The sequence below is a fragment of the Ursus americanus genome, chromosome 23 (assembly GCF_024610735.1).
Source record: "Ursus americanus isolate L20-20 chromosome 23, mUrsAme1.1.p, whole genome shotgun sequence".
NCBI classification, from domain to species: domain Eukaryota; kingdom Metazoa; phylum Chordata; class Mammalia; order Carnivora; family Ursidae; genus Ursus; species Ursus americanus.
In genome coordinates this window covers 42,109,998-42,127,288 of record NC_142149.1, presented here as the reverse complement: position 1 = coordinate 42,127,288, position 17,291 = coordinate 42,109,998, and the positions used below count along the sequence as shown (strand labels likewise).

At 41.5% G+C, this 17,291-nt stretch overlaps 1 protein-coding gene across 1 annotated transcript in view; it reads left to right on the top strand.

Moving 5' to 3' along the window:
* Positions 1 to 17,291, top strand: part of BLMH (bleomycin hydrolase) — a 53,154-nt gene that overhangs the window by 15,900 nt on the left and 19,963 nt on the right. The window contains exons 7-9 of the mRNA XM_045773242.2: positions 14,686 to 14,841; positions 15,742 to 15,900; positions 16,060 to 16,127. Of these exons, the coding sequence (XP_045629198.1) occupies positions 14,686 to 14,841; positions 15,742 to 15,900; positions 16,060 to 16,127 (383 nt within the window). The remainder of the gene's footprint in view (positions 1 to 14,685; positions 14,842 to 15,741; positions 15,901 to 16,059; positions 16,128 to 17,291) is intronic.

Genomic DNA, 17,291 nt, shown 5'->3' with positions numbered 1-17,291 from the left:
GAGAATATGCAGGGGATAATTTCAATCTTTTGGTATCGGTTGAGACCTGTTTTGTGTCCCAGAACATGGTCTATTCTTGAGAATGTTCCATGGGCATTAGAATAGAATGAGTATTCTTTGGTTCTGGGGTGTAGTGTTCTATATATATCTATGAGGTCCAACTCGTCAAGTATGGCATTGAAAGCCTTTGATTCTTTTCTTAGTTTTTGCCAGGGTGTTCTGTCTATTTCTGAGAGTGGAGTGTTGAGGTCCCCTACTATTAATGTATTTTTATTTATATGTCTCTTTATTCTGGTTAAGAGTTGGCTTGTGTATCTTGCTGCTCCCCTGTTGGGGGCATATATATTTATAATTGTCATATCCACTTGTTGAATACTTCCTTTAAGAATAATATAGTGCCCTTCTGCATCTCTAACTATAGTCTGTAGTTTAAAATCCAATCTATCTGATATGAGAATTGCTACCCCAGCTTTCTTTTGAGGTCCATTTGCGTGAAAGATGGTACTCCATCCCCTTACTCTCAGTCTGAATGCATCTTTGGGTTCGAAATGAGTCTCTTGTAGACAGCAAATGGATGGGTCATTTCTTTTTATCCAATCTGCAACCCTGTGGCACTTTATGGGAGCATTTAAGCCATTCACATTAAGACTGAGTACTGAGAGATATGATTTTAATGATGCCATGTTGCCAGTAAAGTCTTTGTTTGTATTGGCCGTGACTTTCTGTTCTGTATCACTCTTGGGGCCTTTTTACTTTTTTTTTTTTTTTTTTTTAAGATTTTATTTATTTATTCGACAGAGATAGAGACAGCCAGCGAGAGAGGGAACACAAGCAGGGGGAGTGGGAGAGGAAGAAGCAGGCTTATAGCGGAGGAGCCTGATGTGGGGCTCGATCCCAGAACGCTGGGATCACGCCCTGAGCCGAAGGCAGACACTTAACCGCTGTGCCACCCAGGCGCCCCAAGGGCCTTTTTACTTTTATAGAACCCCCTGTAATATCTCCTGTAGGGCTGGTTTCGTGGTTACGAAATTGGTTAGTGACTGGCGATTCTGAAATGTCTTTATTTCTCCATCAATTCTGAATGACAGCCTTGCTGGATAAAGGATCCTTGGCTGCATGTTTTTCTCTGAAAGAGCTTTAAATATGCTCCCCCAACCCTTTCTCTCATTCCAGGTCTGTGTAGACAGGTCTGACGTAATTCTGATGCCTTTGCCTTGGTACGTGAGAAATTTCTTTGCCTTGGCCGCTTTCAATACTGTATCCTTGGATCTAATATTTGCAAAATGCACTATGACGTGACGTGGCGTAGGTTTGTCGTGGTTGAGCTTGGGAGGGGTCCTCTCTGCCTCTTGGACACGAATGTTTGTTTCCCTCGCTAGATTAGGGAAGTTTTGAGCTACAATTTGTTCACATATCTCTTCTAGACCTCTGTTTTTCTCCACCCCCTCAGGGATGCCGATGATTCTAACATTGGATCGTTTCATTGAGTCAGTAATCTCCCATAACCTACATTCATGGGCTTGGATTTTTTTAAGAGCAGCTTCTATTTTGGTTTTTTCCTCTATTAACCCATCCTCCAATTCAGTAACCTGTTCCTCTGCTTCTGTGACCCTGGCCGTCAGAGCCTCTAGTTTTGCCTGCATTTGGCTCATAGAATTTTTAATTTCTGTCAGATTCGCCCTCATTTCTGTCCTTAGGGATTCTATATTCTCAGTAACCTTTTCGTTAATAGTTTTTTCAATTCTACTCATCATTTTGACCATCGTTACTCTGAATTCCATTTCTGATACTTTGGTTACATCCATATCCATTATTTCTGTGGCAGAGGCCACAGACTTACTGTCTTTTCTTTGCTGGGGGGGGGGGCTTCTCCTTCTTGTCATTCTGATGAGGAGAGGTTGTGGGGTTGTCCAGAGCCCAAATTATTGACTGGGTCCCAGGCCGTGCCCCTTGTTTTATAGGGATCTTAGGGATGTGGGCTTCTTCTTTAAAGATTTTATGTATTTATTTATGTGGCAGCCAACCAGCGAGAGAGGGAACAGAAGCAGGGGAGTGGGAGAGGAAGAAGCAGGCTCCCAGCGGAGGAGCCCGATGAGGGACTCCTTTCCAGAACGCCGGGATCACGCCCTAAGCTGAAGACAGGCGCTCAATGACTGCGCCACCCAGGCGCCCGGGTTGTGGGCTTCTTGATTTTTCAGCCTGCCTTCTGTGTTCTGGGGGAGGGGCCTGCCGCGCCGATACTCAGGCAGCCCTGTTTGGGTAGAGTCTCCGTGTCCCCTGCGAGGGGGGATGGGATGGGCACTCCCTGAGCCGGTATTTCCAGGCTTTTGTTCTCTGGCGGCTTTCCCTGGCGGTTTGCTGTGCCTCTTCTGAGAGTCAGAGCAGCAGAGGCTGCATTGTCACAGAACAGAGGGATTGCGGCCCGTTCTCCACTGATGTTCTGGCCACTTTAACTCTGTTACTGTTGGAGCTGCTCAACCCAGCAGCGTCCGGGATGTGCGCCCCACACCCGGCGTCCCAGCCCTCACTTCCAGGGCCGGCGCGTCTCTGTCCTTTGTGTTTCTAACGCCGCCAGCCGCCCCGCGCGCTCCCGGAGCTCCCGGTCTCAGTCTGGATCCAGTGAGTGCACCGGGATTCCGGTGTTCCGCGAGATGCCTGGTGGCGCGCACACCCGGCTCACGGTCTCAGTCTGCTGTTTTGCGGGTGCCGACCACGAGCCCGCCCGCTCCCCGGTGCAGGTGGCTGCTGCTTCCCGGCGCCCGAACGCGGCGGCTCCCTCCCCCTTCCGTTTATCTTCCGATATCTGTGCACAGTTTCATGGCTCCCCGCTTCGTACCTCAATACTCAGCGCTGGAGATGTTCATTTGTAGAGATCCAGATGCGTCTTCCTGCGTCTCAGGCTGGTTCCGTGGTTGTTTAGGCTGGTCTGGTACCTATCCAGCTCGACTCGGGGGACCGGCTGAAAACGGTGTCTCCTACTCCTCCGCCATCTTAACTCCTCCCTCAATAAGTACTTAAACCAAAGACTCTCTTTAATAGTTAAAATTCTGAAGTAATATGAACTAAATATTTAAATTCAGGCAGTCTCTTTTAAGTATTCTGGAGCTGAAAGTTAGTTGATTGAATTCCTTCAGAAGTGAAAACTTCACATCTCCAAACAATATAAAATCCTTAGTGAAAATGGAGATAAATTGTGTATCAGTTTGCTTACAACGCTAAATACATTTTACATCATCTGTCATGAAAACCAAGTGTAACGAAGACCTTTATTCCTTAACTTTGTGAACTATCATCTAAATGTCTTCATTGGATCTGAAGTCACATGTTTCTTTTTTAGCCCGTTGAGGATCAGAATTTTTGTGAAAATAAACCTGCATTTCTTCTATCATAGGCTGGGAACATGTTTTCTTCTTCTTAAAGTAGATGAAAAACTTTTATCCTCCCAACTGCTGACTTGAAAGAATGTTCACATTGCTTGCTGAGTCAGACTTGTGTCCAGCCAGCCCAAGGTTCTATTTTGATGGTAGCCCCCGGGAGGCATACTGGTATGTGAGACATTCTGGACCTCACAGCATTCACTCAGATATTCCTCAGAGTCTGTTATATGGGAGGAGTTGCAGATAATACATGTTAAGTAACTTACGTTTAGTAGGGGAATAAAGTAAGTAATATAAAGTGAAGTAAAGTAAATGTCTTCAGAGATACGCAAGCATATCTAACTCCAAAGATGGAATTGGTACATCTTACTTGGGGGATCAAGAAAGGCTTCCTAGAGAAAGTTGCATTTGAGATGCTCTTTGAATGAAGTGAGTTTGGAGTGAAAAGCATTCTAGATATGCTCAAGGCAGATTTGGTGAGCAGTGAGTAGGCTGATTTGCCTAGAGTGTCAGGGTGGAGCTAGACTGATATTTCTCAAAAAGTAATCTGAAGTCTATCTGCATTAGAATCATCAGAAGCTTGTCCAAAAAAATGCAAATTTCTGGGTCCACTGCAGATATACTGAATCTGAATCCCTGAGGATGGGCCCTGTAAGCTGCATTAAATTAGTGATCCTGAGGCACACTGAAGTTTGAAGGTAGAATAATGTGGAAAGTAAGAATTAGACATCAGGGGGCGCCTGGGTAGCGCAGTCCTTAAGCGTCTGCCTTTGGCTCAGGGCGTGATCCCGGCGTTCCGGGATCAAGTCCCACATCGGGCTTCTCTGCTGGGAGCCTGCTTCTTCCTCTCCCACTCCCCCTGCTTGTGTTCCGTCTCTCGCTGGCTGTCTCTCTGTCACATAAATAAATAAAATCTTTAAAAAAAAAAAAAAAGAATTAGACATCACATTGTGAGAGTTCTGAATATTAGGACGAGAGTTGAATTTAGTAGGAAATGAGCAGTTAGGAAGATTTTGGAGGAGTAATGTGAAATAAAGCTGCATTTTAGGAGATTAATTTAATTAGGTGAAGCTGGAAGAAGGAGAGTTAGGGAGACCAGTTATGAAATTGTAGCAGTTCAGGTGGAACTGATTAGGCCTGACCAAGGGTAGTGACAATAGAAATGGAGAAGAGGGGAGAAATTGAGAGAGCTCATAGAGGAAAAATCTGTATGACTTGGCAGTTTATCTGCCAAGAATTCATCATTAAAAATAATGTTAAGGAAATGAATAACCACAAACAAGAAAGAGAATCAGATCTATAAATACAGACAACAAACTAATATTCACCAGAGCGAGGAGTGAGGGGGATGGGCAATATGGGTGAAGGGGAGTGGGAAGTACAGGTGTCCAGTTATGGAGTGAATAAGTCATGGGAATAAAAAGTACAGCGTAGGGAATATAGTCAATGGTATTATAATAATGTTGTATGGTGACAGATGGTGGCTACACTTGCGATGAGCATAATAGCCTAGCATATAGAGATGTTGAATCACTATGTCGTACATCTGAAACTAATGTAACATTGTGTGTCGACTATATTCAAATTAAAAATTTTTTTTCAAATTAATTTTTTTAAAAAGAATAAGGTTAAGGTTTTAAGTCTGGTAGCTGGGGGAATGCTGCTGTGGTTCATACAAGTCAGAGAAACTATTTTCAGAGATGCTGTGAAGAGGAGAAACATTGGCTTTAAAGTGCTTAGTCCCAAGGCACCGTCTAGTTGGAAATGGATTGGAAACAATGGAAACAATTCTGGAGCTCAGGAAAGGGAATGATCTAGAAAATTGATAGTGACGATAGTACAAATGGCCGAAGCCTTGGGATGATTTAAATCCCTGAGGGAGAATAGAAGGTGTTGTGAGCATGTTATGAAAACACATGAGTTGTGTCTTTCCACAATGTCAACTTTATTCAGTCATAAAGCAAGATTAAAATAATTGTAAAGCAGGTTCAAAATTCCAAATTCAATGACATTTCACTGCATGTTTAATTTGGCTTCACACACATCACACAAGGCAAAGCACAATGCAGAGTAACACAGCAAGCAAGATACAACAAGCGTAAGGAGTCAACAAATGCGAAGTCAGTCCATGGGCACACAGTTGAGATGAGGCCTTGGCCTGGTCAGGGTCACCTTATGTTCAAGCAGTGGAGAATCTGTTACGTTCAGAGATAAAAGAGGCAGAGCCTTGGTGGCAGTTGCCTTTTTGATTTGGTCAGATGTGGAAGGGTCAGCGTCTGGAGGGTCTGACAGTTTGCTGCAAAAATCCTCCATTTTTAGAGTTAATCAGTCGTGGGCCTTTTGCAGGCTTCCTCTGATTCTGCTATCAGTTCTGTGTGTCAGCCTGGGCTGGTTTGGGCAATATCCGTTCTGAGCTGCAACACCCTTGGCTGCTTATGTCACTACTTGACATGAATGACTCCATCTTGCTCTCTGCAGGGGGATAGAACAGATCTGAGTAAAGAATTCTGGAAAATATCCATTTCCATAAAAGTGAGTGCCAGAACTATGCTGTGACATAGGCACTGGTCATCAGTGTCAGATGTTGCAGACTGGTCAGAGAATATGAGGATGGAGAAAAGGCTGCTGATTTCCTGGATAGGGGTGTGTAGAATAGTGTCAGTAGAAAGGAGAAGGGAAGTTGCAAGATGGAGAGGAGTCAGACCATGGCAAGAAAAGCAAGGCAGTTTCAAGAAGCTTGGCAGTGAAGAGAAGGAAAAAAGTTGATAGTCATTAATTCCATAAGTATTAATGGGGTACCTATTAAATAGTAGGCATTTTTAAGTGCTAGGAGTACAGTGATGTCCAAGACAGACATGGTCCCTGCTCTCATGGGCTTTACATACTAGTGGAGGGAGACAGACAATACACAGTAAATGAACAAGAAACTAATGTGATGTGTACTTTGACGAACAAATAATACAGTGATTGATAAGGGGGTCATGAAAGGCCTTTCTGAGGTCAAATTTGAGCTGAGACATGAGTAACAGGAAGACCAGCCATGCAGAGATGTGGATACAGAGCATACCAGACAGAGGGGACAGTGAGTGCAAAAGCCATAAGATGGGAGAGAGCTTGGTATTTTTGAGGAAAAAAGGAAGGCAGTGTGGCTTGAGCTTGGAAAGAAAGTGAGAATGGTTGGAATGGGTCTCATAGAGGAAAGGAGAACTGGCTTACATGTAGCCTGCAAGCCAGGGTAATGAGTTTGTATTTTATTCTCAGTGAGGTAACCATGGCAGTTAAAAAAAAAAAAAAATCCCACTGAGTGTTTTGAGAATGGATAGTAAAACAAAGAGAGAAAGTAGGGAGACTAGGTAGGAGGCTCTTCTGGTCATGAAAATGAGAGGTTATAGTGATTGGGACCAGGTTGGTGAGGGTGAGGATGGAGAGAAGTAAATCCGTTTTGGAATATATTTCCGAAATGAGGCTCTCAGGACTTGGCCGAGGTGGAGGGGACATCAGGTGATGTCATGGTACCTTGAGGTGGGGGGCTTGCAGGTATGAGAGAAGGTCTTTTGGCAGTAGGGCAGTGTGAGGGAACCAGTGTGTGGAAAGGGCTAGCAAATGCAAATGAGAAATAATAAGGTTTTGGAGGAGGGAAAGAATAGATGTGGTTTAAAGTAGTGCTCTCAAACTTTAATGTGCTCACCAGTTCCCTAGAGAGCTTATTAAAATGCAGATTGATTCAGGTCCGGGTAGAGCTAGAAAGTCTGCATTTCTAACTATTTCTTTGATTCAAACACCACTCTAGAAGTAGCCTCGAAATCATCATTTGACAGTTATCAGCTCTCTTTATGAGCTCATTTAACATTGCAGAAGGGCACATACCTTTTAAGTATACTTTTTAATGTCTTAATGTCTTTCCCTGCCTGAAAATATATTTAATGCCTCCAGAAAGTATTTCCTCTGCCTGCTTTTGCAGGCACAGGTGGTTTTTATTATTTTTTTAATTAATTTATTTTAGAGAAAGGGAGGGGGTCTGGGAGGAGCAGAGGGAGAGGGAGAGAGAGTCTCAAGCAGGCAGAGCCCGATGCGGGGCTTGATCCCAGGATCCTGAGATCAGGACCTGAGCTGAAACCAAGAGATGGGCACTTAACCGACTTCGCCACCCAGGCGCCCCTTGAATTTTTTTTTTTTTTTTTTTAACAGATCGTTGCCTTTCTTCCATTCCCCACTAGAAAGCAGTAGAGAGCTGTCTTCTCTTCTGTCTGCATATCAGCAGTCATCAAGGTCCCTACTCCTTCCCTTGTAACTAGCTTATTTGCCCACCACACTGAACTTTCTTCAAAGTTCAGCTGTTTTCTGTTAGCACTTTTGTGTCCTTGTGGCCTTTGTACTCTGTGATCATAGGTCATTTTACCTTTGAGCCTAACTCCTTGATCAGTAAGTTGGAGCAGATGATTTCTTAAGGGCACTGTAGCTTTGCATTTTTATAACAATGAAAGCAACTAATTTCTCTATAATGCTTTAGACTTTATTGTACACTCTTTCAACAACCCAGTGTTGTAAATACAAATGAAGATTCCAAGATTTTGTCACTTCTGTAGTGGTTCTAAGCACTGAAATCTTGTAGCTCTGCCAGTTTTGCTCCATTACAAGTAGTTAGGTTGTTATCTTTGAACCACCTTTCCATTCTAACCTTTCTCAATACTATGGTTTCCCCCATTCCATGTCTACCCGTAGAATGCTTTAAGCTCTGAGCCTTGTAAGGATTTATGACTGACGCTCAACCATTGCATCCTCCCTTCCTCCTCCCACTTGATGTCTGTCTCCCATTGAGCCAGGGGTATGGGAATTGACTCAGTGCCACATCAGTTGTCTTTAAATTGAGATCCACACGTTCCATGTTCCATTCTTGACGCTTTCTGTGTCCTTTTTTCTTTTTTCATTCCCTTTATTGATTTTATTATTCACCATGTTAGACTTCAGCAAATCATTGAAAATGAACAGATCTCTCTGATTGGATACAATATTTTTAGAGACCAACTCAAATGGACCTTTTTTCACAGGATTAGACTTGAGACATAACCCTTCTTTATAATTTACATTCTGTACTTATAGGCCATATAATAGGTAATAATATAGGCAATAAATACAAAACAGATATAAACTGCAAATAAGACTGGGGCCTTTCTGACCCCAGCTGCACATATCCACATTGTGAGATTGGTTTAAACTCCCAGTAATTTTAATTAGCCAAGGATATGAAACCATAGAAGCCAGCTGGCCACAAGAGGCAGCAGAGCTTCCTTTACTCCCCGAAGCGTGCAAAGGAAGGAGCTCAGTGAATCCTTCACCAAGATCAACTTTTGGCATACCACTCCCCTCTTATATTTGGCTCATGTCACAATTTTAAGACAACATTCTCTAACAATCTGTATTTAAGGGAATAATTGCAAACATTGGATTCTCCTGGGTTTTTTGTTGTTGATATCATTGTTTTTTAAACTGTATTCAGAATCAGCAGGGTCACCTCATTATTGTGTTGGGAAGTTAGAGAAAAGCAGAATCTGTTCCCAGGTGTCACTGACACATAGATCTCTCTGCCTTCAGCTTTCTAGCATTTTGGAAAGCCCATATTCCCTGAATCCACTCCCTTGGCCCTGTTTTAACACCTTTTTATCAGGTTGGTTCCGATACTAAGCTTAATCTAAAATCACAGTTATGAGTCATCTCATCCAGTAAATATTTCTTTAACACATGTACCTGGTACTGTCTCACTAGGCATTAGGGATTTAGCAGTGAACAATACAGACAGGATTCCCTGCCTGCATATAGGTTACTTTCTAATATAGAGAGATGAATAAAATATATAAAAAGTATAATATGCCAGAAGGTAAGTACTATGGAGAAAAATAAAGGAGAGAGAGGAGTGCCAGGATGGGGAGAGGGTAATTTCAATTCAAATCGCAAATATATTTCCCTAAATGGACCAGTTGTGGTTTTTCACATGGGCTTATATTCTGAGGAATATGGTTATAGTCTTACTTTATTCAGTTGTGTGTAATGACTTGTGTTCAATGTCTGGTATCTTCCTTGTGTCCTGAACACCAAGTGCACCTTGTGAGAAGCAGGTGACACTCTCAGGCTGACCACCGGAGAGCAGACTTGGCTGCTGCCCAAAGCTCATCAGCTTTGTACCTTTGAGAGCAGAGAGAGACCAGCTATTTTAGAACAGCAGGGCCTCTTATCAAGCAGATATAGTGTCAGGGACTCTGGAGATTGTACTTTGGACATTTTTTTTCAAGTTCGAGCTCATTTAACTATCATTAGTTGGCTTGGAACCAAATATTCTTTGCAGAGTGTTAACACACTGACCTAAATGTGAATGACTTTGAATAATTTATAATCATGGTAAACAATATAAAACAAAGCAACATGTCTGAAATTATAGTTTTACTAAAATTCAAGAGAAAGAGATGTCATTCTTATCCTCATTCATGCCTTATAGGCATCTTTAATAAAAATTCATATTTATAAAACATGCATGAGTAAGCATTTGTCTTGCAAAAGGATTCACCATAGAATATATTTAGATAGTAAAAATGAATTTCCACTAATGCATTTTTGGGGAGAAGGAGGAAATGATTTAACATTTTTTCTTTAGATAGAGCCAAATGGACAATAAGGTACTATGTAAATTATAGTGTAAAACATTTATATTTATATTTAAAATGTGTTTAAAAGTAAACAGAAATTCACCTAGTTGTCTTAATCTTCACTAGGCCTGGCCCTCGCCTTTCCCTTTTTTGGCCATTGCCTGGCAGAGCTGGATAAACTACCCTTGGTTGATTGAGAATTGAGCAAAATGGGCTCACTGATCTATGGCCATACACACGTGACAAATACTAGTTGGTAGTACACATCATTTAACAATGTGATGGTTACCAGAGGGGAGGGGGATGGGTGAAACAGGTGACGGGGATTAAGGACTGCGCTTGTCATGATGCACGCAGAAGAACGTATGGAAGTGCTGAATCACTACATTGTACACCTGAAACTAATATAACACTATGCTAACTGGAGTTAAGATAAAAACTTAAAAAAATACACATGATTTAAGTTTATAAAACCTTCCTCATCTAAGCGTATTCTAAATGTACACTTTCATTGTCATTGTCTTGAGCATACTTACCAGTGACTGTGTCCTCCTCGTGATGACAGATTCCTAAGGTTGCCATTTGTGACCTTGGTGCTGAGCAAATACAAATGATTCTCTAGTCCATGTGAGTCCCAAACAGCTAATTAATCCATGGTTAGAGTAGCCCAATTACAGTTGCTAATATGATGCCCTGCCTCTTTGGTGTGAGAAACCAGCCTGAGAATGATAGAGCATTAAGGGGGTGGTGGTTTAAGGGCCAACTGTTCAGGCCCTTGTAGTATATACCAGTAAAGGAACATTCTCTCTTGGAAAACAGAACATAACAAAATGAAAGGTAAGCATAACCTCTTCTGTTGGTTAATCTGCTTCCGTCAAGATAGTAGAATCATGCTCTGTCTTCTGTAATAACCTGTGAATTAAGCTCTTTATCCTTAATTATTGGCCTACAGTCATAGGCAGGCCTGTTCCTCATTTTCTGGCTTTGGTTCAGAGCATAAGTTTGAACTGTGGTGTCAAGTTCTAATCTGTCCCAAGGCTTTTTGAGGCCTGGAATGCAGTGGGGATGATGAAGAGAAGTAAAAACATAGTAATTTCAGTTTTTGGTGATGAAATACAAATGCAGTCTGAGAATTAGGAGATCTTGTGTGTGTGTTCCCTGATGAATGAGGAAGTCAGATAGGGACTGGGGTATCTAATAAATTTCCCTCTAGGTCAATCTGGAGAAAGTTCTGGCTTCTGAAATCAGCCACTCAAGTATAGCTCAGGAGTATCCAGAACTAAGCTTCTTAAGTGGTCTTTCGGAGTGAAAGTGGTAGATGGGGATGGGAGAGGCATAGATTATCTGGTGATTTCTCTAGAACAAAGGCAAGAGCAGATATTTCTGAAGGGAAAGGATGCTAAAGTGAGGGGAGAATGTAGGTTCTGTCAGTTTAGGGACAATAGAATTCTCCAGAGTAGGTGGTCCAAGGAGAAGAGGGGAAAGAGAGGTGTTTCTTATAGGCTGTAGCTTGTTTTATCCTCTGAGCTTTCCCTTTTGCCTGCTTTTAGGGTACCTTTGGGATCTGACACAGGCCATCCTCTGAGATATGTCCTCTTCCTTGGTTGAGACCATAGGGATGGAAAGAGCCCACAGAATTAGTAGGACATTATTTTAAAAATAAAATAGCTCCACTGCTTCCAAGAATGACTCTGCAACATAGGTATGTTTGGCTACCCCAATCTTATACATATTTAGTACACCTTAAAATTTAGAAGGACAAAGTTTGGAGATTTACTTCATCCCAATAGAGAATTTTCTGAAGTATACGTTTCTAGTCTGTGAAATGAGAAAATAACAATGTTACTTTGGGAGCCATTGTTCTTCCCTTAACTAGAGGAAAAAGAGAGAGAACTGTCCTTAGTTATAAGTGGAATCGATAAATGATGATTTACTTGTATAGTCAGCTTGTGGCAGGTGTGAATCCATGGTCTGTTTGTCAGAAATGGACTGGAGCTGGTGTGTTTGACTTAACTACCACCAAGTTCTGGATGTTGGAGTGTAGGAAAACATTGCCTAAACCTGTGAGTAAAGCCTCAACCATCAGAAAGTTTTTAAAGAGAGCAGAAGCCCGGTTTGAACTCCTAAATTCAAATTTCACACCAGTCACTGGAGAAGAACTTTCGATTTAAGAAAACTGTTTTTAATGTGGTTCTTCTAGGGCTTGTTGGGATATGTCTAAGACCTAGGTACTGTCCCTACTGATTAAATCTTGTTGGAGGAGGAGACCTTAGAGAAACATAAATGGCTCTATGGAATCAAATGTTAAATTTTTATGCCAGAAGTGTTCAGAGAACGGAACAGTTAGTGTGAGCTGGAATAATTAATTGGTGAAAAGTTTCTGGGGGAGGGGTATCCTACACTGAGCTGTAAAGTATGGGAATAGGATTGGGATCTCAGGAACAGAGGAGACGGCAAAATTATGAAGGTGATAGTGAACTGAATGCATTCAGTGGACAGTAAAGAGAGACACAGACAAGCCTGACTGGAGTATGGGGTCTGTGATGGGAAATAAGGTTTGGTGAAGTTACAGGGAGCCTTTAAAAACTGGGAAAGGCTCATTTCTTACTTTTTTTCTTCTCATACTGGCGAGTATGTAAATTCCTTCAACCCCTTTGAGAACTATGTAGATAAAAATGTCCTTAGCAGTTTTATTCATAATAACCCCAAACTGCGAACAACTCATATGGCTCATCAACAGGAGAGTAGATAAACTGTAATCTCTTCACACAGGGAATACTACACAGCCAAAGAGAATATGCTGTACGAGTCCATTTACATGAAGTTAAAGAACAGACAAAATTAATCAATGGTTCTATAAATCAAAATGGTAGTTACCTTGGGGGAGGTGTGGGTTGATTACAGAGGATCTACGGAGCCTCTGGAGCCCCGGAAATGTTCTGTATGTTAATCTAAGTGGTAGTTATGTGCGTATGCATGTATGTGAAAAGTTGAATAGAGATGTATATTTCAGATTAAAACACTTTACGTACTTACTGAATATATGTTATGTCTTAGTAAAAAAGTGAGAATAATCAGGTTCTGGAGTTTAGATTTGTTGTAGGAGGTAATAAGGAAGCATTATGGCATCTTGACCAGGGACATGACTTGAAGAAACTGGTGCTTCTAAAATGATCCATCCTCTGATGATGTGGAAAATGGAACAGTGTTCAGGTCAGCTGTTACATCTAGATCGGATACAGTGCTGTGTGCTCTGGGAGAGACAACGTAGCCATGACCTGGTCCTTAGCCTGAAGAAGTTTATGGTCTTTTTGGAGGAGATAAGTTATATGAAACCCAGAAAGTTACAGTGATAAATGCTTGATTCATGGTGGTATGGAAACAGCACTGAAATCAGATCTGAGTTCAAATCCTAATTCTATCATTTATTAATTTTCTAACTTCAGTCGAGTTATTTATTTACTTGAATGTTGGTTTCCTTATCTGTAAAACAGGAATAACATCTACTTTTGCTGAGAAGATTCAGAGATGTGGTATTCAAAGATTTTAGTACAACACAGTAGACATTCAGTAAATGTTCCCTTTTCTTAAACCCTGGGCCCATACAGCAATACTTTTTTTTTTTTTTTTTTTTTTAAACAACATATGGCCTTAGTTCAGATCATGGTTCTGGCACTTATTGGCTACGTGACCTTAAGTAGCTTACTTAATTTGTCTCAATCTCTTGGGGGGAAAAAGGGAGGGGGAATTATACCTTGAGTGAGTGTTATGAGAATTAAGAGAACCCAACAGATATGTAGTATCTAGCATGAAAGAGGCACACTAAGTAAATACAAGATCCATTTCTCTTGAATGTTACGGAGTGTACAAATGTGTAATACAAATAATGCAGGTAATAAGAGATGAAATTGGGTCAGAGTGGGTACTGTGGAGTGGAGAAAGAAGAGGTTTATGTTATATTTTTAAAAGATAGAGCACATTTGATATAGCAGAGGAAGTTTTTCCATTTTGTGACCTTATAAAAGGTATTTCTCAATGCTTCTATTTTTGTTTTTTTATAAGATGAAAATAATACAAAATATATATCCTTGAATTGTAACGATGCTAACTTGAAGGTGTGACATCATTAGAAGCTATGGTAGGGTCTTATAACCCAAAAAATGATACCTTCCCCTAGAAGTTATTCTTGTTCTAGTAATACTTCTAATAGGCATTATCACCCGAGCTCCAACTGAAAAGTTGTCTTTTCTATGAGTGGAGACCCCTGTCACAAAGGAAAACCTAGATGCCTAAAGGGAAGGAAATCCGTTTATAATATGCGCCATTATTTGTCATTTGAAATATAATCAGCAGAGCAGCAACCCAGGTCTTGTTGGGTCTCAGTGGTGAGTGGTTTCTTGGCTAGAGAAGTTTAATTTGCAGGGCAAATATTAAGTACTAAATATTAACATTTCAGAATATTGTTCAGAGTGTTTATGAACTCAGAAGTCAACTGATCAAATCCTGGACATCAGCCTTCAAATTTTTGGAGCAATGTTATATTTCCTGTGAAACTTCTGGCCTGAATTAGCTGCTGATTCCTAGTGTTTCTCAAGCTTGAGGAAAATAAAGAAGTAAAAAATAACACTTTTCCCTAGTCATTGCTCATTTGTCCTCCTTCTTTCTTCCAGATATTCCGAGTGGTGTGCATTTGTTTGGGTAATCCACCAGAGACATTCACCTGGGAGTATCGAGACAAAGATAAAAATTATCAGAAGATTGGCCCCATAACACCGTTGGAGTTTTACAGGGAACATGTCAAGCCACTCTTCAATATGGAAAATAAGGTTGGCGATTGGCACTGGCAACCACTGGCTACTTCCTTTCAAATACCTGTTGACTACAAGGAAGGGTCTAAGATTCTTGGGTTAACGTGCATAGTCATCAAACTGGACACTGAACAAACTTTGTTCTCCTTTCCTCTGAGGTATTTTATGTACCTAATGATAGAGTTGGTCGTCTGAGGATCTGTCGCCTTTCCTCAGTGCTCCTCTTCGGGGACTTTTCCAGCTATAGGCTAGCAGTCAGTTTAGTTCACACACGCTCCCCTGATTTGGGCCCCGAATCAATTTCAGGTGCAAGACAATAAAAGGTGATTAGGTGTTTTCACCATGAGTTCAGAGCATCTCTTTACCATGGGCCTCACTGGGGACTTTCTTATGGAAAGGAGCGCTGTCGCATCCTAGTTTTTCTTGCTCTCTTCGGGTCTTCTCCAGTCTAGCAAGATGACCAGAGCCTCTTACTTCCTTGGCATTTTGACCATCTTATAAGCAAGCGGCTTTGTTTTAGGAGCGGAATCTCAGCTTGGTTGCTGTGTTGCCAGGAGCTGAGCCTGTCTTGTAACTTGAGAGCAGGAGTCTGATAGTGATGGGATCTCCATCTTGCCTTATTCAGTGCATACAATTCTTCAGAATTAGTTTTGGGGCAGTTCTTGCCAGTAGGAAAAACAAATAGATGCTCCTCCCAAGGGGTGTCCCTTGCACTAAGTAGACTATGCAAGAAGCCCTCTTCACGTGACTTTGCCACCTTTTGTTTCTTTGTTATTTAGCAAGGTATTTGTAATGTTTTTTTCTTGCAGGCAGAGGTGTGATGAGTGTGATGGCCACATATAAATTTAGAGGATAGGTGAAGCCTTATTTGATGTTCCTTGTTTTATGTTCTAATCAACACGTTCTTAATCTCAATAGATTTGTTTAGTGAATGACCCTCGGCCGCAGCACAAGTACAACAGAGTTTACACAGTGGACTACTTAAGCAATATGGTTGGCGGGAGAAAAACTCTGTATAACAACCAGCCCATTGACTTCTTGAAAAAGATGGTCGCTGCCTCCATCAAAGATGGAGAGGTTGGTATCATTTCCGTGTCTTCCCCAGTGGGGTTAAAACCTCCTCCCCGGTGCTCGCTTCGGCAGCACATATACTAAAACCTCCTCCCCACTTGTTTGGTGTAATAGGAAGACAGGATTTATGTTGACTTTCTTTTTTCCTCTTTCCTCCAATTCTAGGCTGTGTGGTTTGGCTGTGATGTTGGAAAACACTTCAGTGGCAAGCTAGGCCTCAGTGACATGAATGTGTGAGTACAAGAAGTTAAAATAGAAAATCGCCCGTGGGCTGTTGCTGTTGGAGTGCGCTGTTGGTGTGAAATGACTCAGCTGAGGTTCACCTGAAAATTAAGGCTGACCTGAGGGTGGATCTCTCTCTTTCCATCTTGTAGCGTTCGAGGACTCATAGCGTAAACTCCACGTAACGTTTGTGCTCTAACCTGGGAAGTCAGGATCAAACTTCATATTTAAGTTGAAATTGTTGCGTGTTCCTAAAAAGCCGTCCTATACAAGAAAAGCACTTTAAAAAAAGAATTGGTTACTGTATAAATCTGCTCATTACATTTGAGATGTAATGAAAGGTTTTCCACACTTCTTATTTGCTATTTTATCCTTCTTAACTACTACTCTTACTTTGACGCCTCATGTATTTTGTCTTTATGCCTACTAGGACTAATTCACATGTGTACTTTAAAGCATGCCTCCTGGTTGTTTATGGCAGGGAAGGTTCATTTGCTAACTAAATCATACAAAATTCCTTGACTATTAAAATAAGCCCTAAATTTTACGGTTTCTTATTGTTACTTATAAGGAGTAAATAGTTAAGAACAGAGAAGAGAAATCTGCTAAAAGAATTCATGATTTTTTTTAACTTTGACAATGTTCTCCAATATTTTTTTTTAAGATTTTATTTATTTGACAGAGAGAGAGAGACAGTGAGAGAGGGAACACAAGCAGGGGGAGTGGGAGAGGAAGAAGCAGGCTTCCCCCTGAGCAGGGAGGACCCTGGGATCATGACCTGAGCCGAAGGCAGACGCTTAACGACTGAGCCACCCAGGCGCCCTGATATTCTCCAATATTTTTGACATTATTTATTTAAATTTCACCATCAGTAGTGGTCTAAATGAGTTCAGATACTGGGTGGTTCTGAACTGGGTGGTTCAGCTCAGAAGAGACTTTTTTTTTTGAGAGGGAGGGGTAGGGAAGGGTGGAGGGAGAGAGAGAATCTTAAGCAGGCTCCACACCGAGCACCAGCGCCATGCAGGGCTCAGTCTCATGGCCCTGAGATCATGACCTGAGCCGAAATCAAGAGTCAATGCTTAACTGACTGAGCCACCCAGGCGCCCCAGAAGAGACCATTTTTTAAAGAAGTTACTTCAAAAGATTTTTTTAAAGATTTTCTTGCCAAATTGACC